Consider the following 20190-nt stretch of genomic DNA (forward strand, 5'->3'; position numbering starts at 1 on the left):
CTCCCTGATCAAATCTATACATGCTAGTTTTGGGGACCCAAAACCTCATCTGGGTTTCCTACGTTATTTTTTATGTCGAATAGAAAGGGATTTCTGTAGGTAGTTCCTGGGGGAAAATGACAGCCCTCTGTGACATTAGTATTTGTAAACATAAATACTGTAGTTCTTTGTGGAACTGTACCTCCCTAATTATTTCAAGTCATTTTCAACTGTACACTTCAAAAGGCTATTGAGAAAGCAGTAGCAATCATGTTATTCTGTCTAGGTATGAGAGCCCTGTGTCTTTGGCAGTAAGATTAAGGATACAAGAAATGAGGAATGTGGGACTATGTGCTTAGAAACAGCCACTCAAAAGCTGTATCTATGGATAGTACCATAAAATGATGGGAAAGGTTCTAAATTTTTCCATTTTCCAGCATGCAGTGGTACAGTAGGGGTTGCTTTTATAAGCAGTTCTCGTTTGATGTATTAAACCAAACAGAATTCTGCAAGGAAACCAGGAAGAGAGTTTTTTTTACCTCCTTGTGATGAGAGATTCCCATCAGGAGACTGACAACAGTGACTGCTGAACTGAGAAAAGTTCGGTAGTCAGAGATGCTCCATCCAAACAGGAGGTTAAACTGAAAAAGAGAAAACAGGTGGGGTTGGCAAGCAGCAGACGGGGCTACAGTTTGGGTCCTGAGATGGTTATAATGATGAGGTCAATGTAGACCCAGTGGAATGGAAATTAAAGAATATCCTTAGTGGCCATTCAAATTACTATGCCTAAAAACTATACAGAATTCCTTTGTGATCAGTGTTTTCATATAAATTTACTTGACTTTCGTATCTTGTGTGTTAAAATGTTATCTCCATTTTAAAGATGAGAGACGTGTCTTGAGCTTATAATACTGCTGGCTAAGTATGGACATAACACAACTAAAACCAGCTCTTTTCCTCTACTATCTTCTCCAAAACACTGCAACCTTGAACTGTGAGTTTCCATTTAGCGACCTTTTCTAAGGAAAGCAACGTGACTCCAAGACCACAGCACTCAGGACAAGACACACTAGGATGGTTGCTTACCGCAATGGCATAGCCTGTCAGCAGGATCAAGATGACCAGCAAGAAGCCCACTACCTCGTCCCAGGCTTTGCTGAGTGTTCTGCCAATGACCTGCAGCCTGGGGTTTTGATACAGCAGGCTCCATAGCTGAACTGTTGCCAAAAGAACTAGGAAACCCATGAGGTGAATGACAGCTGAGTTGACTTTAACTGCCTCATAGAAGTTGATGAACCTGTATCAAGGAAAGTAGACTCTCAGTATGAAGTCTATGCCATCAATTCCTGTGATGTCAGTGTCTCCAGGGCTCCTACTGCTCAAGTGCAGCAGCTCTGTAACTCCCAGATGAAAGCTTCTTTCCAGTGTGGCTTCCCGTGGATGTGAGCACTTTGGCACAAGGCCACATACTGGACTGGGAGCAGTGCTGTAGAAACCTTGGAATGCAGCCTCTAGCTGGTTACTCCTGATTCATCCTCTCAATCCTGAATCTGGAGTTATCAAGAATTGGGGCCAGCCTCCACCACTGCTCTAGTTTCAGATCTGTCCTTTCAGAAGAGATGAGTTAACCTAACAAGATGTATAGTAACGCCAGTCTGTTTTCTGTAACACTCCAATCCTGTGCTGTTCTCTAACAGTGGTAATTGATCCTCTAATAGATTTAACAGTGCTGAGTAGAGAGAAGATTAAACTATAGAAGTAAGGGGTGTTACTCACCAATTGTTTTGTTGGTTTCTGTAGTTATGTAAGAGATGCATTGATAATTTTATGTTGCAGCAACTAGGTTACTTAGAAAGACCTCCACAGACATGAGTGAACTGGCACTTTCTTTTATTGTGATAAGACGTAGGCAGTGCCACACAGCAGGCAGGACCTCAGTGCCAACACCATTCAAACTGCACACACCACCACTGTCCCTGCATGAACAACCCTCTGTAAGGCCTTCTTCCTGGGACACCGCCTCAGTCTTAACACAGATCCTCTGCCCAGGCTATTGAGCACTGAAAGGTTAGAAAAGCACCACATGGCAGTACTTTGGGAAATAAAATAGTTTGTCTTTCCCACGAGAAAGACCAGAGAAGTTACCCCAAAGTGGCACCAGACTGCTGCTTGGTAAGGATGAGCTAAAGGATGAACATCCCATCCCAGAAAGCAACCCTCTTTGGATTTAGAGATGTTCCGTGTGTTGTGGTTCTATTCAAAGAATGATCATTTGTCATGTCAGGCCTTCATTCCTTGGCCAAGGTGCAAAATGACCCAATTCCAGGCCCTTGCTATGTGAAACGTAATTGTATTATCCTGGATTAACATGCACCTAAGTACTATGAAGGCAGAAGAGCTTTTCATATGTAATTAGCAGCTACCAGTTTCTGGTTAGTTGTGTTCTTCACTGTGGACAGTAGTCTGTGTTTAACTGTGATATTATACAGAGATCTGGCAGAGAGGAAGAGGGGAGTTTGAAAGAATACTTGTGTAACCAGTAAATTCTGAGCATGAAGTAAGAATATCCTTTGCTCCCTCAGGGTCCTTACCTGTCCCGGTCATAGTGGTATTGTACCATGCGTTTTTTATGTAGAGAGATAAGTGTCAGGTCAAGTCCCAAGATGACAAAGCTAATGAGGATTATGCTCATATCTAGAAGGTTTCTTTTCCTCATGAAGAACCTCCACCTCTGCTGTCTCAACTGGCGACCCTAAACATAAGACACCACAGTCACTGTTCCTTGCCTGAAAGATTACCTAGGTCTTTCCCCAGTGAAGTGTTATGAACTCTGGGAAAGCACTCAGCCAGGGACCTTTCAGATCCCTAACTTGGACACAATCTTGTAGTCATTCAGAGCTGCCACTTACAGAAAAGCTGGCCTGCCTTAAAACAACTGTAATTGTATACATTCATCATGTTGCTTAAAATAATAAAAGTTTCTCAATTAATTAAAATCCTGAAAACAAAATATTGCGTGTGGCCTAAGAAATGCTTTTTGGGTGCAGTCATCTGAGTATGTGTTACCTTATATAGGGGTCATGTGTGTGCTAAGTTGCATCTGACTGCAACCCATCAGGCTCCTCTATCCATGGGATTTTTAGGCAGGAACACTGGAGTGGGTTGCCATGCCCTCCTCCAGGGGATCGTCCCAACCCAGGGATGGAACCTGCGTCTGTTAACATCTCCTGTGTTGGCAGGTGGGTTCTTTACCACTAGCGCCGCCTGGGAAGCCCCAGATAGGGGTCATATAACTGTACAAAAAATTCTTTCTATAAACTTAATTTTTTAACTCTAGAAAACTGAAAGAACTACTTGGTGGAAAGCCAGTAGGTTTAACTGAACTCAGTCTTCTGAAAAGGACCAAAATCATAGCCATAATCCTAAAAGCAACTCACTGAGGTTCTCCAAGTAATACCTGGCAACACTGAGAATTTCTTACATCTGATATTTTCAGTTCACCTGTGCAAAGGCGTAGTAACAGACCAGTAGATAGTAGATGACTTGTGACATGACAGACCAGGCAGAGTTCTTTGATATCCGAAGGGAAGTTAAAATGTCCAGTCTCATGGAGGTGAAGAAAGCACCTGAGAAAAAGAAAGAACACCTGGAGTTAAGAGCCTTTAAATTTGCCTTCTGCCCTTCCAGCTCTCTTTCAGATAACCCCAAGTGTTCCTGTACCATCCATTTCAAATTTTCCTGAGTCTCTACATGTCACTTAGTATTTACTCTAGAACCGTCATGAATATTAAATGGGATCATGTATGCAAAGCTACTGGAAGAATGTGTGGATTGCACTGAAAGTCAGGAGAGGATTATGCTGTTGATCCCACATAGAGGACATTGTCTTAACAGCTGTTAACAGGTGTCACTCTTACCAAGTCAGAATGGCTACAGAAATAAACTGAGTAGCAGTACTGTTGCAAAATAATGTTTCAGAGAATTGATTATTGCAATGTAAACTGTGGGGTGAATGGAATTAAATGGAAGTGTGGTACCTTTGTTTAAAGCTTTTAAAAATACATTTCAGAAGTTAGTATGATGAAAAAGATGTGAACCTTTTCAAATTTAGACACTATATGTAAAGCACTAACATTATCCCATGAAAACTAACGGTATCCCCTGCATACTCAGATGTTTATGAAGACAGACCAAAAAGCTTTATAAGATCATGAAATGTTTATAGATATACATTTTTCATAAAGCCCCCAAATACTAGAACTAAGATGCACCCCTTGTAGTAGAAAGTACATTTAAGAACAAAAGGAATTCCTACGTTACATAGCTAGTTCTCATAGGGAAAGCCAGGACTTTCCCCATGCTTATTTTACCCCTAGTTTTTGAGTAGTTAAAAACCCTATGAAGAATCTTGGGAAGCTTTCATGTTTCATTTTGAAACAAGTAGCAGAAGTGGTCTACTGTGTGTGGGCCTTCTAATTCTGATTAGAAGTAAAACCTATGGTCATAGGACACTTGTGGGCAAATTATCGGGGGAGAGGGGAAAGGAAGGAGGATTAGGGCAGACTTCCTGTTAAAGGGGGAGGAATCGAACATACCTAGTTTCCCTCTAATCCCTTACAAAATGCCACTGACAGTAAAGGAATAAAAAAGACCCAAAGATAAAGAGGAGGTGGGCAGATGAGCCTGGAACTGGAAAGCAGCTGAATGACACTGCCTGAGAAGATTCAAGAAAGCTGAAACCTCAGCCAGCAGCACAGGAAACGCAGAAGGAAGCTGGTTCTTACCACAAAACCCCACAAAGGGTGAGAAACTGGAGGCATCAGGTACCTCAGAAGGTAGAAGTTCAAATAGAACCAACAGGATTGTAAGTCTGGACATAAACAGTTAAAACCCAGATTTCCTCTCTCCCCTTTACAACCACGTTATTTACTACCCATCCTCCCTTCCTAGTAACGTTGAGCCAGAGAGAATCTGAACTCAAGATACCAGGTACATCTGTGAGTAGTAGTCCACTGGAAAAGGGAATTCAAAGTGTAAATATTGCATGGTGAGACCCTTCCCATTCCCCTTCCCTTAGCTGGCTCTGAGAAGTCTTAAAGGCTTACATCCTCAAGGCAGGAGAATGGAGGGGTCGTATCTCTGCAAACTGCTCCCCAAAAGGACAGATACTACCTGACTAGTTCTGTCCATGCATATGGTGTTTCTAATTAGCACTTATTTGGTTTTTACTGCCTCCCTCTTAAATATGACAGGACACTTGAATCTCTAACATTGAAAACTGGAGATTACAACACCAAAAAAATTAAAGCTCAGAAGAATTACAGAAAGCCTCAAAGGAGCAGAAAAAACCATAAACCTGTAATATCCTTAATGAAGAGGATACTGCATCCAAGAAGAACAGTAGGAAACTATGAAAAAGAAATGACAATTTTTAGAAATCAAAATATTCCAAAAGTGGTTTGGAAATTGAAGTAATTGCTCAGAAATCAGAAGGAAAGGGTGGAAAATAAAACACAAACATGAAGAAATCAAAGGATCCATCCATGAATTCCAACATCAAAATGCTAAGAATATCAGAAAAAGAAAAAGGAGAAAAATGCAAGAACATCTCTTAGAACTTAAGGGATACATTTCCAGATCAAAGGACGCACTGAACTCCATTCCTAACTCTGGGGACAAAGAGATTATTCTAAAAACTTTTGGGAGTAAGGGGATCATCATACTTGTTAATAGCAGTGTGAGAAGCTAGAAGACAGTGGAGCTAAACTTTTAAAAACTCTGATAAACTACTGTATCCAGCCAAATGATTGATCAACCAAATGTGAGGGCAGAAAAAAAAGCTTTTTAGGGGGCTCCAAAATCACCACAGTTGGTGATTGCAGCCATGAAATTAAAAGACGCTTGCTCAACCTAGAAGCATATTAAAAGAAGAAAAGCTATGCTCAACCTAGACAGCATATTAAAAAGCAGAGACATTACTTTGCCAACAAAGGTCCGTCTAGTCAAGGCTATGGTTTTTCCAGTGGTCATGTATGGATGTGAAGAAAGTTGAGCACCGAAGAATTGATGCTTTTGAACTGTGGTGTTGGAGAAGACTTGAGAGTCCCTTGGACAGCAAGTAGATCAAACCAGTCAATCTTAAAGGAAAACAGTCTTGAATATTCATTGGAAGGACTGATGCTGAAGCTCCAATACTTTGGCCACCTGATGAGAAGAACTGACTCACTGGAAAAGACCCTGATGCTGGGAAAGATTGAGGGCAGGAGGAGAAGGGGACAACAGAGGATGAGATGGTGGCATTACCAACTCAATGGACATGAGTTTGAGCAAGCTCTGGGAGTTGGTGATGGACAGGGAAGCCTGGCATGCTGCAGTCCATCGGCTTGCAAAGACTTGGACACAACTGAGCGACTGAACTGAAGGCTTTAAGAAAATTTACTTCCCTTGCTCATTTCTACGAAGTTACCAACAAACATACCAGCTGGATGTGCTTCAGCAAAATGAGAAAGTAAACCAAGAAGGGAAGACATGGGATTTAGGAGAAAGGTGATCCAACAGAGGAGAGAGACAGGGAAAGAAGAGTCCAAGTTCAACAGCTCTCAATCAAGCAGGCCTAGAAAATAACCAATCTGGACTATACCAGAAGAATAGTGGACCTGAGAGAGGATGTTTCTAAGGAAAAGACAAAATGATAGGTTACTTGATAGTTTTGAACAGAATGAAATTTTTACTTCTAGGAAGAGTCTGTAGGTGAATCAATGACAGATGCATGTAAAACCAAGAAAGTAAAAAAGAAAAGCAACTATAAACTAGGGAAAACTATTGTAAGAGAAAAGATATTTAATTATAATACACGGAGGTTGGTGGTTTAGTTTGCTCAGTGGTATCCAACTCTTTCCAACCCCATGGACTGGCCCACCAGGTTCCTCTGTCCATTGATTTCTTAGGCAAGAATACTGGAGTGAGTTGCCATTTCCCTCTCCAAGGGATCTTCCTGACCCAGGGATTAAACTGGGTCTCCTGCATTGCCCACAGATTGTTTACCAACTGAGACATTAGGCTCATCCTTAGAAAATATTTATATAATCACTGCAATAGAAATATTAGTCATAAGTTACATTACTATATTGGGAGAATGATAACTATTTGGAGAATGTTCTTATGTGTGTGTATGTTGGGGTATATGTGGGTATAAAACAGTTGAATTATCATCATAAGAAGATACTATTGGGACTTCCCTGGTGGTACAGTGGATAAGAATTCACCTACCAATGCAGGGGACACGAGTTTGATTCCTATTCCAGGAGGCTTCCACATGCCGCAGAGCAACTAGCCAAGCACAACTACTTAGCCTGTGCTCTTGAGCCTATGCGCCACAACTCCTGAAGCCACCACACCACAAGAGGAGGCCCGGGCACTGCAACACAGAATAGCTCCTGCTTGCTGCAACTAGAGAAAGCCCACGTGCAGCACTGAACACCCAGCGCAACGCCTTCCCCCCAAAAGAGACGAGTAATTTTTAAATACCAAAGAATCAGTTAACTCTGCCTATGGAGAGTAGGAGTGAAGTGAGGATAAAGAGAGGCCTGCTAGTTTTTGCCTTGAAATGTCTGACTTTCAAAATTATGTGCAAAAGCTTTGAATAATTTCTTTTAATGACATAAGATAAAGAAACGGGGCCTTCAGTGATACCCAGGTCACAGAGGGAAGAGAGAAGAGGCCTTCATACCTAAATTGTTGGACTCCAAAATCAGGGTCACTACGCAGAACAGGTTCACATTAGCATTGAAGACCACAAATTCCACAAAGAGGCTTTTGGTGCAATGGTCTAGCCAGTGGCTCTGTTCAAGTTGCTGTAGAACTCTGGAAAAACAGAAGGACAGGAACTCTGCAGAGAAGGAAAACGCTCTGGCCTTTCTAGTATTACAGAGAAGGTGAGAAGTGACATTTCCCAATCATCTGTAAAATGCTTACTAATGCCCAAACTTTCACCAGTATTCACACCAAAGTTAAGTGTTCAAGAAAAGGTATTTGGCATTTTAGATTAGTATCTTTTAAAAACTTACTTTAGATAATATCTAAAACTAAAGATTCATGAAATAGCTAATAAGTGTCAATCACTTCTATTTGAAAAGTACTACTTTTAGCTAAGCTATTTAGGTGTAAGCAGTCAAAATGCCACTTGGTTGGCATTGTTTTTGAGAAGTTAGTTTCTTGCTGAAAAATTCAATGAAGGGATAATCATTTTAATTTGGGCTTTTTCATACATAATGACAAAAACTCAGGATTTGTATATAACACCATTCTAACTCTGGCAATTTAATTTTGGCATTTTAATTTTGGATTGTTCATGACGTGGTATCTCCTCTTATTTGAATACAGTTTGCTTAAGCTAGAGTTGAGTTTAACTGCAGCTAGAATTGAAACTGATGTGTTTTTCCAGATGAGAAAAGGAAGATTTGGCAAAGTGGCACCCCAAAATATACCTTTAGTTTGAGGTTGAAAAGGAATTTTTAAACTTAAAGATACATTTCCTTAGAAATCTAAAATAAAAATGTCTACAAGTGCCATACATAGAATAGTAGCATAATACTGGCTGTCAAAACTACGCAAAAGAGTCCTTAATTCCTGATTGTTCTAAGAATGGACAGGAGCAAATATGTTGGACCTCCTGTTCAGGTTCACTCACCTGAGTGCATTACTGGAGTTTCTTCCAAGTGTCACAACATACCCTCCTCCAGAGTAAGTGGCAAATTCTCCCTGAATGGGGTAGCCACCCAGTGCCTCCTGATTCTGGTAATGCCAGATCCTGTCCGATTTCGTGTTGTTTATATCAGGGGGCCCCCAGTTAACCCCATAGTTCTCTGTATCCTCCTGAACTTGGTGAGATGGCTTCACTTGTTCTTGGAGAGAGAGTCTAGTTGAAAAGAATGTGGTACCAGGAACGCGAATCTGACGAAGTAGAACATTGCCCAAAAGAAAGGAGTTTCCATCAGTAATAAATCCTAGTGAGAGAATACAGGAAGCCATTTAAAAACAAATTGCCTCAGTAAGTTAGTAACAAAAAAACGGCCTATTTTCACCAATATCTTTAAATAACATTTCTGGAGTTGCTAGCTAGCTAATACAATCAGATAAGCAAAAGAAATAAGATATGAACATTTTTTAAAAGGATATGAAATTATCGCAATTTGTAAAAAAGAATGAGGGAATGCCCTGGTGGCCCAGTGGTTATAAGAATCCACCCTGCAATGCAAGGAAGGCAGGTTTGATCCCTGATAGGGGAACTAAGACCCCACATGCTACAGAGCAACTGTAGCCCACGTGCCACAAGTAATAAGCCCTTGCACCACAACTAGAGAGTTTGTGTGAGCAACGGAAGATCCTGCGTGACACAACGAAGAACAGCCTGCTGCAACTAAAACTCGATGTAGCCAAATGAAGAAGATGATGATCTAGATAAACATTAAGAAGTCAAGTGTGACATCAAGAGCATAAAAGGGATAATTGGAGGGTAGTTTTTGTATGTGATTGAAGATAAGTTGTTATTGGCTTAAAATAATAATTTACAGTAATATAAGATGTTTTATGTAAGCCTTATGGTAACCTTACGGATTTCCCTGATAGTTCAGTTGGTAAAGAATTGCCTGCAATGCTGGAGACCCTGGTTAGATTCCTGGGTTGGGAAGATCTGCTGGAGGAGGGATGGGCTACCCATTCCAGTATTCTTGGGCTTCCCTTGTGGCTCAGCTCGTAAAAAATCTGCCTGTAATGTGGGAGACCTGGGTTCGATCCTTGGGTTGGGAAGATCCCCTGGAGAAAGGAAACGCTACCCACTCCAGTATTCTGGCCTGGAGAATTGCATGGACTGTATAGTCCGTGGGGTCACAAAGAGTCAGACATAACAGCGACTTTCACTTCACTTCACCATGGTAACTGCAGAACAAAAGCTGTAGTAGATACATAGAAGATAAAGGAAAGAGAGGAATTAAAGCCTACCACTACAAAAAATTAAAGGAAGACGAGAGAGGAACGAAGGAATTACAACTCAGAAAATAACAAAATGACAGTTTAAGTGTAACCTATCAATAATTACTTTGAATGTAAATAACTAAATTCTCCACTCAAAAGACACAGAGTGGCTAAATGGAAAAAAAATACAAGATCCAACAATATGCTGTCTGTAAGAGGCTCACTTAAGCTTTAAAGGCACACATAGGGTACACACAGGCACACATAGGGTACACACAGGCTGAAAATAGAAACATGGAAAAAGATGCTCTGCATATCAACAGAATACCAGAAAACCAAAACTCAACAGCACCTTGCAAAGGGTCACACACCACAATCAAGTGAGATTTATCCCTGGGATGCAAGGATGATTCAAAATACATAAGCTAACAAGTGTGATACACCGTATTAGAAAAATGAAGGATTAAAAATTTATAATCTCAACAAACACAGAAAGAGCATTTGACAAAATTCAGCATCCTTTCATGATAAAAACTCAACAAATTAGGCAAGAAGGAATGTACTTCAAGAAAATAGAAGCCAGAGATGTCAAGCTCACAGCTAAATTTTATACTCAGTTGTGAAAAACTGAAAGCTGTTCCTCTAAGAAACAAGACAAGGATGCCTACTCACTACATCTATTCAACACAATATTGGAAGTCCCAACCAGTGAAGTTAGGCAAGAAAAATAACTACAAGGCATCCAAATAGGAAAGGGGGAAGTAAATGGATCTCCACATGCACAAGAATGCAACTGAACCCTTTTATTATGCCACATACAAAAAATCAACTCCATATGTATCAACAACTTAAACCTTAGGCCTAAAACTACAAAACTCCTATAAGAAAACAGAAAAAGCTTCTTGACACTTGGTCTTGACAATTTTTTTTTTAATATGACGCTAAACGTTTAGGCAACGAAAACAAGTGGGAATACATCAAACGAAAAATATTCTGCACAGCAAAGGAAACGATAAACCTATGAAATGGGAGAATATATTTGCAAACTGTGTATCTGACAAGGCATTAAAATAAGAAATTCATAAAGAACTCATACAACTCAATACCAAAAAATAAACCACACATTTTTCTAAAGATGACATAACAAATGACTTACAGGTATTTGTAAAACTCACTAACCACAGGGATATACAAAAATCAAAACTGCACTGTGTGTGATACCACCTCATACCCATCAGGATGGCTGTCATCAGGAAGACAGGAAATAACAAGTGTTGATGAGGATTTGGAGAAAGGAATCCTATTAATCGGAATGTAAACTGGTTACAGCCATTATGGAAAACAGCCTGGAGATTCCTCAAAAAAAACAGAGCTACTGTATGATCCAGCAATCTTACTATTGGCTATATATATGGAAAGGAAATAAAGTCACCATCTTGGAGAGAGATTTGCACTCCTGTGTTCATAGCAGGATTGTTGACAAAAGTGAAGATACAAAATGAGCCAACAAAGAAGCATGTATGATCTCTCATAAGTGGAACTTCAAAAAGTTGAACTTACAGAACCAGACAGAATGGTGGGTACCAGGGACTGGTGTGGGGAGGAGGATGGGTGGATGTCAAAGTACACAAGCTTTCAATTTTAAAGTGAGTAAGTCCTGGAGATCTAATAATTACAGCTTATAGATTAAAGTTAACAGCAACAGTGATATATATTTGAAATTTGCTAAGAGAATAAAAGTTCTTATCACACCAAAAACAAAGCACGTAACTATGTGAAAAGATGGATGTGTTGATTAGTATGATTGTGGTAATCATTTCACAATGTACTCATATATTAAAACATCACGTGTACTTTAAATACATAAAATTCCAGTGTCTCCATTGTATCTCAGTAAAGCTGGGGAGAAAAGAGTATCAACCTAAAAACTCTTACCAAATAATTCAGCAAGGTATCTGAGTATTAAATATAGTAAAATCAACAGCCTTCATATATTGAAACACTAGTTAGTATACTGAAATTTTATTTACCATAGGAAACAAAAGATAAACCTAACAAGATGTACGAGAATTATATGAAGAAAATTTAATATGATTGAGGGATCAGTCCTGGGTGTTCACTGGAAGGACTGATATTGAAGCTGAAACTCCAATACTTTGGCCACCTGATGCGAAGAGCTGACTCATTTGAAAAGACCCTGATGCTGGGAAAGATTGAGGGCAGGAGGAGAAGGGGATGAAAGAGGATGAGATGGTTGGATGGCATCACAGACATGGGTTTGGGTAGGCTCCGGCAGTTGGTGATGGACAGGGAGGCCTGGCGTGCTGCGGTTCATGCGGTCGCAAAGAGACACGAGAACTGAACTGAGGGATACAAATGAAGATGAGAACAGAAAAGCATATCACACTCCCAGGTAAGATATCAATAGCTTATCAGCTAAGCTACTGATATACTATCCATTCTCTAAATTTTTGTAAATCCTTGTTTTGTTTCTGTATAAATATCTAAATCTCTATCTACAACTAAATAAGCTCTTAATATATAAAAAGCTCCCATTTATCAAAGCAAGCAGACAAAACCAAGCAGCCCAATGAAAAATAGGCAAAGGTTGCTGCTGCCAAGTCGCTTCAGTCGTGTCCTACTCTGTGCGACCCCATAGATGGCAGCCCACCAGGCTCCCCTGTCCCTGGGATTCTCCAGGCAAGAACACTGGAGTGGGTTGCCATTTCCTTCTCCAACGCGTGAAAGTGAAGTCGCTCAGTCGTGTCCAACTCCTAGCGATCCCGTGGACTGCAGCCTACCAGGCTCCTCCGTCCATGGGATTTTCCAGGCAAGAGTACCGGAGTGGGTTGCCATTGCAAAGGTTATAGAATGACATTCATTCATTCTTTGTCTCAAATCAGTGTGTACCGAGTGCTCACATACGCCAGGTCCTATCCTAGGTGCTAGGCACAGAGCTGTGGGCGAGAGAGTCCCTGTCCACAGAGCACTCGCATTTGAGGCGGGAGGCAGACAGGCAATAACCAAACCATATTCAGGGAATAACAGTACTGTGCAGAAAAGCTGAGTGGGATGAGGGGACTGTCCTGTGGGGAGGGAGCAGTGCTACCTTTATTCACAGGGATGATTAGATGTTTCTCTGAGGAGGCGGCTTATGAGAGTTTGCTGTTTAGTTACTAAGTTGTGTCCGAGTTTTGCAAACCCATGGACTGTAGCCCTCCAGTCTCCTCTGTCCATGGGATTTCCCAGGCAAGAATACTGGAGTGGATTATGAGAGAGACCCTAACAAAGTCTGGAGAACCCGATGCAGACATCAGTAAGGGCAAGAGCAAGTTCCAAGGCACTGAAGCAAGAGTGTGTGGGGCCTGGTTAGGGAGAGCACAGAAGCTTGTGTGGCAGAAGTAGAGTGAATGAGGGGCAGAATGAGGTTAGGAGAAGGAACAGAGGTAGGTACAACAGCCCTGAGTGGGGAAGGCCCTCAAGTAAGCTTTAGGGTTTAAGCTTTTAAGTGTGATGGAATCCATTGGGAACTTTTGAACAGGGACAAAACACATTTATATGTTTAAAAAAAAAAAAAAAAAACCAATAAGGGGAAAATGGAATGAAGAAGGCCAAGAGCAGAGGTAAGTTTTGTCCCTATGAGAGGTGAAAAATGGCTCCTCAGTTGAGTTTTGACTTGCATCTTCTTGTGAGTGCAGTTGCAAACCTTTTGTGTATTTCAGAGTTACCTGAATGGTGAACTGCTGGGGATGTGGGCAGATCTGACACGGTGCTCATGGAAATGTTAACTGGTACAACTGAGGAGGACAATTTGGCAATAGCTTTTTAAATGAAAAATGAATATACAGTTTTTTCAAGTCTTTTCCAAGGTACTTATCTTACAGATATATTTGCACGAGTGAGATTATGTATGTAAAAGGATATTAATAATAGTACTATGCTAATAGTAGAAGACTGGAAACAATCTAAATGTCTATCAGTAGGGAGTTGGTTATACAATTTATGATACATCCACGCAATGGCATACCACACAGTAAATGAATAAAACATAGAAAGGGACAGCTTTACATATGCTGATGAAACAATCTCTAGGCAACCTAAGGGGAAAAGGCAAAAATGCATGACTTTTCATAGCAGGATGCTGTTTATCATCAAATGTATTTGCAAATGTACAGATTACCTCGGAAAGAATTTATAAATATAGCTTGGAGAAACTATGTGTTTAGTTCAAAACCACAGCTACAAAGCAAATCACATAAATTTTTTGGTTTCCCAGGGCATATAAAAGTTATGTTTAGGGAATTCCATGGCTGTCCAGTGGTTAGGACTTGGCACTTTCATTGCCAGCACCCAGGTTCAATTCCTGGTCTGGGTACTAAGATCCAGCAATTCATGTGGTATGGCCAAAAAGATAAAAAAGTTATGTTTAGATTGAAACAGTCTGTTAAGTATACAATACCATTATGTCTAAAAAAGCAATGTACATACCTTAATTGCTAAAAAAGTACTTTATTTCTATAAAAAAATGTTAACCATCATCTGAGCCTTCAGTGAGTCATAATTTTTTGCAGTAGCAACATCCAAGATCACTGATCACAAGGTCACCGTAACAAACAGCTGAAATGTTTAAAGAATGACTAAAATGTGACGGAGACACAAAGTGAGCAAATGCTGTTGAAGAAATGGCACAAATGAAGTTGCTTGACACAGGGTTCCCAAACCTTCAGTTTGTTAAACAGACAGAGCAGTGTCTCTGAAATGCAATCAAGCAAAATGCAATATAGTGAGGTATACCTGTATAATCAATTAGGAATGAGGTTGCCTCTCAGAAAGACAGAAGGGGGATCAGGGGTTAAAGGAGAGTTGCACAACATACCTTGTGGTATATACTGTTTTTCTCCATATTCATGTTTTAATTATTTAAAAAAATGTATTAACATGAAGGAAAAAGATTATGTTAGAAAATCTGGCAGGGAGAGGTTTGCAGTAGTTATCAAAGGCCTGAGGGTTCTAAAGAAGAGAAGAGGAAGGTAAGGGGTGATTAACCTTCAAAGGTAGCCTCACTGTATATTCCTTAAATAAAAAGTATGCAGTTACAGAACCGCGAGATTACTGGTTTTCCATCTGAGAAGAAAGGCACAAGAGAACAAATTTGAATTGCTGCAAGAGGAATTTTAATCAAATCTTACCAAAAAGATTCTTCCCAAATGTGTTTTGACATTGGACTAGGCTATTTAGCGAAGTTATGTGTTTATCGGATACAATTATTTGCCACAAATGGCTTGGCTCTCAGTATTTCTGAAAACAACTGAACTAATGGGACTGGGCTACATCAGTTGTGACAGCAAAAAATTTTTTACCAGTTAATGAGTTAAAAAATGTTACTGGCAATATATAGTTTGTTTTTTTTTAAACAAGAACTCAGTTTTTTATTTCATCATTTCTTGCATTTGAAGTACTCCTTGATGACATCCTTGGCCTGAGATTCTTTGCCATAGTCCTTAAGCACCACACCATTGCAACCAACTACTTTACAGGGTTTTCCCTCTCGGTCAGTTTTACAGAGGCCTACCCATTCCCCTAGTTTCTTGTTGTCATCAGCCGTAATCAGGTTGATTTGGTGCTCAGCACAAAGTGCTTCCACTAACTTGGCATACATAGGCTCATCACAGTTGGATGCACGCACACATAGATGGGCTTGGTGCTTGTCTAAGGTTTTGACAGCTTATGAATTCCACATGCTAGGCCATCGTGGATGAGGGTGGTCTTCAGCACCTCTTGCAGAGCAGTATTAACGTCCATTATACCTCTAGCAGCAATGCCTTCCTCAGCCATGGCGGTAAGTTAGTGGTGGAACTGAATCTTGAATGCACCGAGCCTCCGCACAGCTCCATGGTGGCAGAGAAAGCTGGATATACAGTTTTATCAAGTCTTTTCAAGGTACTTATCTTATGGATATATTTGCATGAGTGAAAATATATATGTAAAAGGATATTCAATAGTAATGTTGTTAACAGTAGAAGATTGGAAACAATCTAAATGTCTATCAGTAATATCTACTTAATTCTATTTCTTTATCTACATCTCGGATTGCTGTTGCTCTTCCTTAGTATGTTCCAGATAACTCCTGTAATCTCTGGTTCTAGCAGAACCAGAGCTCCAACTGACCAATTAATAATAGCTAAGACTGGGACTTCCCTGGTAGCCCAGTGGTTAAGAATTCGCTTGCCAATCCTGGGGACATGGGTTCAATCCCTGGTCCAGGAAGATTCCACATACCTCGGAACAGTGAAACCTGGGCACCACAACTATTCAGCCTGTGCTCTAGAGCCCAGGAGCCACAGCTACAGAAGCCTGTGTGTTAAGAGCCCATGCTCCACAAGAGAAGCCCATGCACTACAATTAGAGAGTAGTCCCAGCTTGCCGCAACTAGAGAAAAGCCTGCTCGCAGCAGTGAAAACCCAGTGCAGCCAAAAAAAAAAAAATTAATAACTAAGACACATTGAGTGCCCAACATTGTTCTAAGCACTTAGATCTACTAAGTTTTAAATTTTCACATCAATCTTAAAGGATAGATCCTAAGATTATCCTCATTGTACAGACGGGGAAACTGAGGCACGGGAAGTTGAGTGATTCACCCAGAAACACATTGCTGGTAAGTGGAGAGCAAGGATGTGGCTTCTGAGTCTGTGCCTTTGCATCTAGTCTAGTCCATGCATCTAGAGCCCTTTGCAACATGAGAAGCCACCGCAATAAGAAGCCCTTGCACTGCAACTAGCGAGAAAGCCCAGATGCAGCAACAAAGAGTCCATGTGCTGCAAAAAAGACCCAGCACAGCCGTAAAATAAAAATGAAACTCAGCTAGAAAGAATCAACATGCAATGCAAAGGAGTTGCTGCCCGTAAAATCTCTTAAATGCACCACGTACACATTAAGAGCTTCCCAGGTTGTGCTAGTGGTAAAGAACCTGCCTGCCAACGCAGGAGACATAAGAGATGCAGGTTCGATCTCTAGGTTGGGAAGATCCCCTGGAAGAGGGCATGGCAACCACCTCCGGTATTCTTGCCTGGAGAATCCCCATGGACGGAGGAGCCTGGTGGGCTACAGTCCCCAGGGTCACAAGGAGTGAGACACAACTGAGGCGACTTAGAAAGGACACACATTTAAGAAAAGACTACGATCCTGGGTGTTCACTGGAAGGACTGATGCTAAAGCTGAAACTGCAATACTTTGGCCACCTCATGCGACGAGTTGACTCACTGGAAAAAACTCTGATGCTGGGAAAGGTTGGGGGCGGGAGGAGAAGGGGACGACAGAGAATGAGATGGCTGGATGGCATCACCGACTCTGTGGACATGAGTTTGAGTGAACTCCGGGAGTGGGTGATGAACAGGGAGGCCTGGCGTGCTGTGATTCATGGGGTCGTGGAGAGTCGGACACGACTGAGCGATTGAACTGAACTGAACTGAACTGATACAGCTGTAGAAAGCAAACTCATGGTTACCAAAGGGGGAAGTGGGAGAGGGATAAATGGGGAGACTGGGACTGACATATACACACTGCTATATATAAAACGTAACGAATAAGAACGTGCTGTATAGCACAGAAACTTTACTCAATACTCTGTAATGCCCTATACGGGAAAAGAATCTAAAGAGTTCAGTTCAGTCGCTCAGTTGTGTCTGACACTTTGCGACCCCATGAATCACAGCACGCCAGGCCTCCCTGTCCATCACCAACTCCCGGAGTTCACTCAAACTCATGTCCATCGAGTTGGTGATGCCATCCAGCCATCTCATTCTCTGTCGTCCCCTTCTCCTCCCGCCCCCAATCCCTCCCAGCATCAGAGTCTTTTCCAGCGAGTCAACTCTTCGCATGAGGTGGCCAAAGTATTGTGGATATATGTATATGCATAACTGACTCACTTTACTGTATACCTGAAACCAACATTTCCAACACTGTAAGTCAACTATACTCCAATAAAATTTAAGAAAAGACTATACATGTTTACTCAGATTACACATCACTCAGATTTTTTTTTTCCAGGAACTTAGGAGATGTTTCAAATCTCAACAGAAATGCACCAATCTTGAGTTGAATGAATGCAGCAATTTCCAGAACACAACTCACTTAATAAGACACAAAGTTATAATATGACAAAGTGTTGGTACCTGGTTGAGAAATACTGAACAAGAAGCATTCATCCTCCTCTTGATGGTGAGGTTCTTTGAGGGTACAAACCACATAATACCCATCTTTTTATCATTAGCTCCTAGGACAGTTCCCAGTACACCAGTTGTTCACTACATATTCATGGAGTTGAACTAGATAACCAACCAAGAAAAGTCACACATCACAGACTAAGGAATGACTACACATCAGGCAGTGTATCAAAATATCACCCTGGTGTGAGATCTTTCTGATTACATCTGGGCTTAGAGAACAAACTTCAGCTGCATGTGGTTCCTTCCTTCACAAGGAGGCAACCAACCCCAAGGTCCACTTCATTTACTTCTCATGCTGTAAGTGAATACATTCTCCACATTGTTTATCAGCCTCTAGTGAAACTCTTCCGTGGGAATCAGCCCTCGGGGACTGATCATCCTTGGGTGAACAGACATAAACCTGAAACTGCTTAGATGGGTCCCTGGGAGGAGACCTTTGGGTGCCCACAGAGGTGCCGTCATAGTGACACAGCCACTGAAACGTTCTCCAGTTTCTAATGGTTACTGTGAGGGCACACGGGAAACCCACTGTATCCCACATTTGCAGGGCTGGGCCCCTGGACTGTATTCTTACCTCTGTAATCCCCGTACAGGTTGGGAAGGAGGGTGCTATTGGCCCAGGTGTAGAAATGCTTAAGAAGTTTGATCTCTGAGAAATGGTGAGAAAAGCTCTTGTGGATAGCTTGACGGAGGTAAAATCTATTGGAGTTCTGCGCCGAGTAGACTGTAGTCATCAACAGGGTAAGGAAAAGGATTTGTGCTAGTACAGAAGCGAGAAAACCATAGGTTAATTTTACATTGAAATTTCAAATTTCAATTCTTTGAAATTCTCTATATGATCAGACTTATGGAAGCCAAGGGGGAGGTGGGGAGGGAGAGGGATGGGCTGGGATTTGGGGGTTGGTACATGCAAACTCGAAATGCAGTACTCGGATGCAATCTTAAAAATGACAGAATGATTTCTGTTCATTTCCAAGGCAAACCATTCAGTATCATAGTAATCCAAGTCTATGCCCCAACCAGTAACACTGAAGAAGCCAAAGTTAAACGGTTCTATGAAGACCTACAAGACCTTTTAGAACTAACAGCCAAAAAAGATGTCCTTTTCATTATAGGGGACTGGAATGCAAAAGTAGAAAGTCAAGAAACACCTGGAGTAACAGGCAAATTTGGCCTTGGAGCACGGAATGAAGCAGGGCAAAGGCTAATAGAGTTTTGCCAAGAGAATGCACTGGTCATAGCAAACACCCTCTTCCAACAACACAAGAGAAGACTCTACACATGGACATCACCAGATGGTCAACACCGAAATCAGATTGATTATATTCTTTGCAGCCAAAGATGGAGAAGCTCTATACAGTTAGCAAAAACAAGACCAGGAGCTGACTGTGGCTCAGATCATGAACTCCTTATTGCCAAATTCAGACTGAAATTAAAGAAAGTAGGGAAAACTACTAGACCATTCGGATATGACCTAAATCAAATCCCTTATGATTATACAGTGGAAGTAAGAAGCAGATATAAGGGACTAGATCTGATAGAGTGCCTGATGAACTCTGGATGGAGGTTCGTGACATTGTACAGGAGACAGGGACCAAGACCATCCCCATGGAAAAGAAATGCAAAAAAGCAAAATGGCTGTCTGAGGAGGCCTTACAAATGGCTGTGAAAAGAAGAGAAGCGAAAAGCAAAGGAGAAAAGGAAAGATATAAGCATCTGAATGCAGAGTCCCAAAGAATAGCAAGGAGAGATAAGAAAGCCTTCCTCAGCGATCAATGCAAAGAAAGAGAGGAAAACAACAGAATAGGAAAAACAAGAGATCTTTTCAATAAGAGCTATCAAGGGAACATTTCATGCAAAGATGGGCTCGATAAAGGACAGAAATGGTATGGACCTAACAGAAGCAGAAGATATTAAGAAGAGGTGGCAAGAATACACAGAAGAACTATACAAAAAAGATCTTCACGATGAAGATAATCACGATGGCGTGATCACTCACCTGGAACCAGACATC

General features: G+C 41.1%; 1 protein-coding gene and 1 pseudogene across 1 annotated transcript in view; both read right to left on the reverse strand.

The window, feature by feature from the left end:
- The window catches only part of PKD1L3 (polycystin 1 like 3, transient receptor potential channel interacting), a 68016-nt gene that overhangs the window by 2105 nt on the left and 45721 nt on the right, over positions 1-20190 (reverse strand). The window contains exons 22-28 of the mRNA XM_088829974.1: positions 18751-18936; positions 8669-8984; positions 7709-7842; positions 3481-3605; positions 2571-2731; positions 1066-1276; positions 519-620 (exon numbers count right to left, since the gene is read on the reverse strand). Of these exons, the coding sequence (XP_088686100.1) occupies positions 519-620; positions 1066-1276; positions 2571-2731; positions 3481-3605; positions 7709-7842; positions 8669-8984; positions 18751-18936 (1235 nt within the window). The remainder of the gene's footprint in view (positions 1-518; positions 621-1065; positions 1277-2570; positions 2732-3480; positions 3606-7708; positions 7843-8668; positions 8985-18750; positions 18937-20190) is intronic.
- On the reverse strand, positions 15354-15876 carry LOC129546940 (small ribosomal subunit protein eS12 pseudogene; annotated as a pseudogene).

Source organism: Moschus berezovskii, chromosome 22 (assembly GCF_049115385.1).
Source record: "Moschus berezovskii isolate FMDL1 chromosome 22, NW_MosBer_1.0, whole genome shotgun sequence".
NCBI lineage: Eukaryota > Metazoa > Chordata > Mammalia > Artiodactyla > Moschidae > Moschus > Moschus berezovskii.